The 8643-nt window shown below is 57.8% G+C and overlaps 1 protein-coding gene across 1 annotated transcript in view; it reads right to left on the minus strand.

Annotated features, from left to right (window-relative positions):
• Positions 1 to 8643, minus strand: part of DNAH2 (dynein, axonemal, heavy chain 2) — a 151604-nt gene that overhangs the window by 58366 nt on the left and 84595 nt on the right. The window contains 6 exon segments of the mRNA XM_015422403.1: positions 90 to 307; positions 1193 to 1331; positions 1958 to 2090; positions 3498 to 3580; positions 4107 to 4263; positions 6057 to 6160. Of these exon segments, the coding sequence (XP_015277889.1) occupies positions 90 to 307; positions 1193 to 1331; positions 1958 to 2090; positions 3498 to 3580; positions 4107 to 4263; positions 6057 to 6160 (834 nt within the window).

Genomic DNA, 8643 nt, shown 5'->3' on the forward strand with positions numbered 1-8643 from the left:
GAGGAGGCCGGTAGGAACCGAGGGCCTCCCGGGGGGCCTGGGGGGTGGGGGGCGCAGCAGGCGGGAAGAGGCGGGCCCGGGTGGGCTACCTTCTGGATCTTGAGGCACTTGATGTTGTCGAAGCACTTCTTGAGGTGGGGCTGGACGGCCTCCGGGTTGCGCGACTGGCCCAGGATCTCCAGGAGGTCGTCGTTGGAAAGGAAGTAGAAGCGGGGGAAGACTTGGCGCTTGGTCTCCAGGTACATGTCGAGGGACTTCTGGATCTCTTCCAGGGAGGCGTTCATCTCCACCAGTTTCTCGAGGAGGCCTGAGAAGGGAGAGGGAGGGCCGAGGGTCACTCGCGAGGGGCCCCACGCTCCGGCCGGGCAAGCCCGCCTTCCTCTGGGCGTTTGTGGGAGGAGAGTGGCTGGAGGTCTGGAGCGGCCCCACGGCCTTGGCCCCGGCCTTTGCTCTGGGAGCCAGTCTGGTGTCGTGGCTAGGACCGCGGACTCTCATCTGGGAGAACCGGGTTGGATTCCCCACTCCTCCACGTGCACCTCCTGGATGACCTGGGGCAAGCCGTAGTTCTTCTGACAAGAGCTGTCCTTGAAAAAGAGCAGTTTCTGTCAGAGCTCTCTCAGCCCCGCCCACCTCACAGGGGAAGGGAAAGGAGTTTGTAAGCCGCTCTGAGATTACTTCGGGTAGTGAAGGGCGGGGGGTATAAACCCAATCTCTTCTGTCTCCTTTTCATCCCTCAGCTCTGTTCAGCCTCCAGCCTCTTCCAACCCCTTCCTGCCCCTCCCCTCCTGCAGCAGGGGTCCCCAACATGGTGCCCGCCTAGTATTTTTTTGAGTGGGAGGAGCCAGGTGGGGGCTCTTGCCCAGCAGGGCTTCTGATTGGCCACTGAAGATCTGATTGACTGGGCAGATCAAAATAAGTGTCTCGGTGGTGGTGGTGGGCAGCTATCACCACAGCCCTGGTTTTTATTCTCTCCCTTCTCTTTCCCGGAGTGTTTTTTAAAATTACCCGCTTCCCTCCGTCTGTGCGTGTGGCTCCACCGCTGCACCCACCACCCCCGAGTGTCAGGATCCCAAAGGTGCCCGGAGGCTCAAAAGGGTTGGGGACCCCTGCCCCGCAGCAGCGTGCCCCTCCCCTCCCACCCCCGAGGGCCCTCCCTGGCCTCCTCCCACCGAAGCGGGAGAGATCGGAAAACCTGGGAAGTGGGTGGCCCGCAGGGCGTTGTTGTCCTTGACGAACCGGTCCATGATCGTCTTCCAGCTGCTGTTGATGCGGTCGAAGGAGGCCGACTCGCTGGGCAGCTGCTTGCGGATGTCTTCACCCAGGAAGATGTTCTGCGGAGGGGAGGCGGGAGACAGGTCGGGGAGGCGGCAGGGGCCTTCCGGGTACCAGAGTGGGACACCGGCACTTTTGACACCGGGGTGTCCAACCAGAGGCGCTTCCCCCTCTGCACGGGAGGAGGGGAGCGCTGTCGACTTGCAGGGCCGAGTGCCGCTCTAGGTGGGAATCCAGGGGAGCCCTGGGCGGGAATCCCTCCGAGAATCCACGTTTCCCACACCGCGGGATTCTCCGTGGCCGCCCCCCGAGAACGACAGGCAATTTGCCTCATCCGGAGACTCAACGGGAGGATATTGATGCAATTGTGCCTGCCTCTGGCGCTAAGGAGAGGCTCTCCCCAGGAGCATGAAGGGTAGGATCTGGAATTCACTGGCAGCTCCCCGTAAGTGCTGGACAGAACCAATGGCACTTGTCACTGGTCTCTCCCCATAATCTGCAATCTGCTGATGCTTAAAGCTTGCTTGGGGGCAAGAGACAAGCTCCCCCCCTCCGAAGCCAAGAGAGTCCTTCTGCCGCTCTCCCCAGCAGAGCCACCAGGGGAGTTGCGCTGCCTGCCGCCAGGCACCCCAAAGAGTTACGGCCTTCGACCCCACCAGAGGCCCTCACGCGCCCCTCACATCACCTCCAGGATGAGCGAGAGGCAGCGCTCCCAGCGGTCCACCTCCTTCTCAAAGGGCTTCACAAAGCGGGAGGCCTTCATCGTTGACAAGGCCACCTGGTTGTCATCCAGGGCCTGGAAGACATCCTCCGTCCCTCTGCAGAGAAAGAAAGAGCTCAGAAGCAAAAACCACCCCGGAACTAAGATCACAGGGAAAGGCCTTCCTGACTACCCCACCAATCAAACGCTCTCTACGTGGGGCTGCCCTTGGCCCAAATCCGGAAGCTGCAGCTAGTGCAAAACGCGGCAGCCAGGCTGCTGATGGGGCTCTCTATACGAGAGCACATCCGGCCTGTACAGAAGGCATTGCACTGGCCGCCAATAGCATACCAGACTCGCTTCGAGGTGCTGGTTTTGACCTTTAAAGCTCTATAGGGTCAGGGGCCTGCCTACTGCCTTTCCCCACGTCCCCCAGAGAGCACTGAGGTCAGGGTCGCAAAATCGCCTGACTCTCCCTGGTCCAAAAGACGCCAGATTGGCCTCTACCAGTGCCAGGGCCTACTCAGTAGCGGCTCCACCTTGGTGGAATGAGCTCCCAGAAGACATCAGGACCCTGTGGGACCTTCTACAGTTCCGCAGGGCCTGTAAAATGGAGCTCTTCCACCATCAGGTGCCATCAGGAGGTCCACCAGCGGGGCCAGGACACTTACTGCCCCCCCCAGCACCAAGAATACAGAGCATCACTTGCCCCAGAGACCCTATCTATACCTTGTAGCTAAGAGCCACTGACGGACTTCTGCTCCATATGCTTATCCAATTCCCTCTTGTAAGAACATAAGAGACGCCAATGTTGGATCAGGCCAATGGCCTATCTAGTCCAACACTCTGCCACACAGTGGCCAAAAATACCAGGGGCCATCAGGAAGGTCCAGCAGTGGGGCCAGGACACTAGAAGCCCTCCCACTGCTGCCCCACCCCCCAGCACCAAGAATGCAGAGCATCACTCACCCCAGACTGAGAGATCCTCCCTATACATTGTGGCCAATAGCCACTGATGGACCTCTGCTCATTGTTTGGAGCAAACCAAGTCACGGGGGGAGGGGGGGTTGTCTTGAGAATTGGGTCCCAAGAACATCACAGTCCTCTAACCCTCTAGACATCCCTTTTCCATATTCCCTTCTTTGAGATCTGCCAGAGACAATCCTGCCGTCATTGTCTGGAAAAAGCCACAACCCGATACGGGGCTTGGTTCACTCTGGGGTGGCCCACGTTCTTAAGACGAGAGTTCTTTTCCTTCCAGTGTCCTTGGAGAGCAGGGCTGAGCCAGCTCCTCGCCTTCAGAGAGGGACCAGCCAGCCCTGGCGTTAAGGGCACCCCAGTGCAGGCTCAGGGCAAACAAAACATGGCTCCACCAAGTCCGCTGATCAGGCCGCCGGGAATAGTGAGCAAGGAAGGAGAGCGCTGGCTCTCCACCGCATCCGGACAGCAAACTGTTCTCTGTTTTTGGGGTCCCATCATTGCCCTGGTGTTCACGCCAGAACCCGGCCCCCGGACTTGGACCTACCTCATGCGATGGTGCCCTTTGTCCTTGTAGGGCACAATGTCGAGCGTGGTGGCATCCCAAGTCTTGGCAATATTTTCAAGAGACTGCAAGGAGAAGGACACCCCACATCAGGGGTGCATTGGGGGGGGGGGAACCCGGTACGTTCCTGACTACTCGATCCCAAGTGGAACCCAGATGCCACCCGAGTGTGCGCCCAGCGGTCACCCGGGCATTCTGCTGTGTGATTTGTGTTCTGTTTCAGCCCCAAGTCAATTCGGGCTGAAACTGGGGGACTGTGCCAGCGTGCCTTCCAATAACAGCTCCCCACAGAGGTTTATTTTATTGTGGCTTTTATCCCGCAATTTTACTCCTCTGCCGTAGTGATTTTGTCGCTGTTATCGATTGATTATCGACACGAGTGGCTTGGCGTGTGCTCGTGTTTTGTGCCAATCTCGTGGTAAGCCCCTTTGAGCATATTTTGTGGAGAAGGCCGTGAATGATGCTGCAAATAAAGCAGCCAGGCTGGATGGGGGGGATACGTTTGGTCCCACCGCGGCCCGGTGAAGGAGGCTGGACCCCACCCAAGCTCTGGGGCCGAGGGGGCCGGGAGAACCGACCGGCAGACGCCACCTGCTCGATGGCCAGCTCCTTCGTGGCTGAGGCAGAGATCTCGGCGATCTTCTCCACGTGCTGATCCAGGCCCAGCTCAACGATGTTCTCCAACCGGAAATCCTCCGCGGTCTGATCAAAGGTCCTCAGGACCAGGTCCTTCACCTGATCCCAGTGTCTGCAGGAAACCACAGCGCAACCGTCAACAGCTTGCCTGCCCTCTTCCCTTCTCCCTACTAAGGGAGCCTTGGGCGCAGGACTGAACGCATCAGGTGGTCCAGTGTTCCCTCTAAGCTGAGTGAGTGTGAGCCAGCTCACAGTTTTTTTAGCCCCCGGCTCACACATTTTTGTCTTCGCTCAGGAAGGAGGGCTCCAGAGCAAACTAGTTTATGCAGTAGCCCACAATCACTCGCTCACAACTTTAATGCCCGTAGCTCACAAAGTAGAATTTTTGCTCACAGGACTCCACAGATTAGAGGGAGCATTGATCAGGTCCAAGAAGATTCATTTTCTATGGCTGAGGAGCCTGTTCCTCAGCTAGCAGAGCAGGGTCCCTGCCAAGCCCACAGGGAACTGCTTATCTCCGCTGGAGAAGCTTCAACCTGTTCTTCTTCCCAGCTGCTGCCTCCGCTCCTAGCAGGAGACATGAGCATCTGTTGGGATATTTGCGAGTTCTCTTCCTGTTCGTCATGAAAGTATTTCCTGTTTGTTTTCCATGCTCATTTCTAGTTACAGATCCAATAGAATTGTCTATGTGTTTTCCCCGCTAGGGCAAGGTGATAGAATGCTTAATTAGCCAGTGTTGAGATTCTCCAATTGGATAATCAATCGTTTGGGGATGAGCTATGGGAGAGAGCTGAGGGTTTCAGTTCATTGCTCTTTGTCGTCTTTCTCCCTGAAGTTTCTCTGTAAGTCTTAGGGCTGCCAAACCGCAGCGGGGGATCCGTGCATCGTCACAGGATCCCTGCCGCGGGGGGACAGCGATAGGCGTTGCACAAGCGTCGCCAGGATGTGACGCTATGCATCGCTCTGGCAACGGGGCTGTTTGGAGTCCCGTTGTCAGAGTGACGCGTAGCGTCACATCCTGGCGACGCCGGTGCAACGCCTATCGCTGTCCCCCCGCAGCAAGGATCCTGTGACGACGCAAGGATCCCCCGCCACGGTTTGGCAGCCCTAGTGAGTCTTGACGCTCCCTCTAAGCTCTGGAGTCTTATGAGCAAAAATTCTACTTTGTGAACTCCTGGCATTAAAACTGCGAGCAAGCCATTTGGCTGCTGCATCAATTAGTTTGCTCTGGAGCCCTCCTTCCTGACCTGAGGCAACATGTAGCTTAGAGCTAGTAAGGACAATTTAATTTACTTCTGTTCTCCAAGTACCCTCACCCAGGGGTCTTGTTGTAGAAAAAGAGCTGCCGGAGCTCATTAGCATAACTCATTAGTATAACTTATTTGCATATGCCACGCCCCCTGACATCACCGGAAGTGACAGAAGGCCACACCCCCTGACATCACCGGAAGTGTGTCAGAAGGCCCGGCTACTTACCCTCCTGCTTCATCCTCATTCCCAAACGGAATGAGGATCGAAGCAGAGGGCGGGGTAAAGAAGGGGCGGGGCTTCACCACGTGACCGCCCCACCCCCTAGAGGTTCTCTTCCGGAGCTCCATACCTGAGAGCTCCCCCCCGACTAGAGCCCTGAAGATAAATGAAATGAAGGGATCACTGCAAAAGCATCTTTATATGTTTGTGCATACCAACAGTATTACAGGGATCAGATGTGAGCTCTTATCAGAGCTACGGCTTGCCCAAGGTCGTCCAGCCAGGTGCAAGTGGAGGAGTGGGGAATCAAAGCCGGTTCTCCCAGATTAGAGTCCACGCACTTAACCACGACACCAAACTGGTAAGAACAGGTTCCCATGCCTGGGCACTGCCCAGAGGTATTTGCCCCAGAACAATCCGGAGTCAGCGGCCTACCTTTCTCGTAAGGCCGGGTTGCGGAGATCGGTGATCAAGGGCATCGTCCGCTTGAACTGCTCGATCTTCAGCTTGGAGGTCTCGATGATCTCCCAGTTCCGATCCTCAAGTCGGGAAACAGGGGGGGAAGGGGATTCACTGGGGGGAGCTGAGAGGTAACTGCTTTCCTCTGGAGGCAGAGGGGGAAACCGGGGGGGGGCGAAGGGAATTCCCACCTAATCCTTGCCCATGGCTCCTTTTCTCAAGACAAGGATGTGACCCAGATGGAGGTGGTGATCCCGCCTGCTGTGGCTAAATGGGGACGCCCCCCCCTCTCTCTGTCTCTCTCTGTCTCTGTCTCTCTCTGTCTCTGTCTCTCTCTCTCTCTCTGTCTCTCTCTGTCTCTCTCTCTCTCTCTCTCTGTCTCTGTCTCTCTCTCGCTCCTGGTCTCTTCTACTGAACACTGCAGAGTGGCCCTTCCCGTCTGCTCAACAGGGTTTCTGCTCAGCCCAGAAACAATCCCTGTGCAACCTTGGTCTGGTACCTTCTGGTCTTCCCAGCCCTGCAGCAGCATCATGGTTAGAGTGCTGGACCAAGATGGGAGTCATCCGGCTGGGAAACAGGGCCGCCACCTCTGGCGTGGGAAATCCCTGGAAAGTTAGGACCAGTGCCCGGGGAGGGGGCGGTGTGGCGGTGAAGGGAGCTCAGTGCGGATGCAGTGTCCCTCTAGGCTGGGGTCATTTCGAGGGGGAACGGGCAGGAACGGCGTTCCGGGAGTAACAAGCCCAGGAGTAGGGAACCGAGGCATGCTTGCCTGCCTGCCCTTTGCTTCCCAGCCAGACATGTCCCCTTTTTCCCTGAGCGACTCCGCTTTTGTGGACAAACTTGGGGAGGTGTGGGGGGATTTAAATGCCTTTCTTTCCCTTCTCCAGATGGGGAAGGGAAAGAAAGGCATTTTAAACATGCCTGGGTTCCCTGCCCATTCTTCTCCAGGTGCCCCGCGGCTGCGGGGCACCTGGAGAAGATCGGGCAGGGAACCCGGGCATGCTTGCATGCCTGCCCTTTGTCGGGGTGTGTGGCATATGCAAATAAGCAATGCTAATGAGTTCCTGCACCTCTTTTTCTACGAAATGACCCCTGGCTCTAGGACTTCCGTTTGTCCTGCATTCTATGGCTTCCTGTGGAGTCTGTCCTCCAAAGCCGCCCTTTCCTCCGGGGAAACTGAACTCTTGTTGTCAGAAGATCAGTTGTAATTCCGGAACTCCAGGCCTCCCCAGGGGGTTGGCAACCCTACTGGATTCAGATTCAGACCCCTTTGATGCCAGCCCTACTGGAAAACCCTACTCAGCCACGGGAGCCCCTTGGCCTCTTCTCTCTTCCTCAGCCTGACCTCCCCTGCAGGACCGTTGTGGTGAACGATGCAGGCAGGCCACCACCCCCCTGCTCCCCTCAGCCCCACTCGGCCTCACCTTCAGCTCCTTGCTGAGCTTGTTCAGCTTCCGGTACAGCATGAAGGCCGTGGTCTCCATCACCTCCGTCTGCAGGGTCTTGAAGCTGCCCGTCTTCCACTCGTTCCAGTGCACCTCCCACTCCTTGGTGATCTCCCAAACCTGCTGGATGTAGTCCAGCTCCTGCAAAGCAAGGGAGGGGGCGGGCGGGTCACCTCCGCTCACCGTGTCCAGAGTTCGGTTCCTCCCGTCCAGCCCGGGGCTCAGGCGAGCGGGAAGACAAGGGACCGCCGCCCTACCCTCTCCAGCTTCTGGAGGTCTTTGGAGGCGGGCTGGTCGATTTTGAAGATCCCCAGGTTGGAGCGGAGGGTGTTCTCCTCCTCCTTCAGGGAGGCCAGCAGCTGCCGCATGGCGTTGATCTGCTCCAAGGCGGCGTCAGCGGACAAGGCGCTGGTGAAAGGACCTGGGAGGGGAGGCGGCAGAAGAGAGAGAGAGAGAGCCAGGAATCAACTACCCTGTGCCCTCTGGCGCCTCCTGGAGGACAGCAGCGATGAGGAACAGAGGAAGCCTGCTCTGCTGGGCCTGGGATCGGAGCCCCGGCCTTCGTCTGATAAACGCTGGCTGTGCTCTCCCCCTTGCGAGAGGGGGGAGCCCTGAACTGCGTGGCTCACATGGAGCCTCGTGCACCACATGACCCCAGGCCTCCCACAGACACTACACGGATCAGTCTGGGAGGGAGGAACTGGAACCACGGTCCCAGCCCGGTCCTAGGCTCGGTTACGCAAAAGGGAAGCCCAGCGGTGCCCTTCTCAGTCTCCCTCTGGCAGGGGAAGAGAGGAGCCGCATCGACCAGCCCAGTCAGCAGCGGCATCCTCTAATCTGGGAGGACCGGGTTTGATTCCCCACTCCTCCTCCACTTGCACCTGGCTGGATGGCCTTGGGCAAGCCGTAGTTCTGATAAGAGCTGTTCTTGAAAAAGAGCCGTTTCTGTCAGAGCTCTCTCAGCCCCACCTACCTCACAGGATGTCTGTTGTGGGGAGGGGAAGGGAAAGGAGTTTGTCAGCCGCTCTGAGAAACCTTTGGGTAGTGAAGGGTGGGGTATAAATCCAATCTCTTCTTCTCCTTCTCTCCCCCCCCCCCCCCCAGCCCCGTGACGGGAT

The sequence above is a fragment of the Gekko japonicus genome, unplaced genomic scaffold (genome assembly GCF_001447785.1).
Source record: "Gekko japonicus isolate JY-2015 unplaced genomic scaffold, Gekko_japonicus_V1.1 scaffold1082, whole genome shotgun sequence".
Taxonomy (NCBI): Eukaryota; Metazoa; Chordata; class Lepidosauria; order Squamata; family Gekkonidae; genus Gekko; species Gekko japonicus.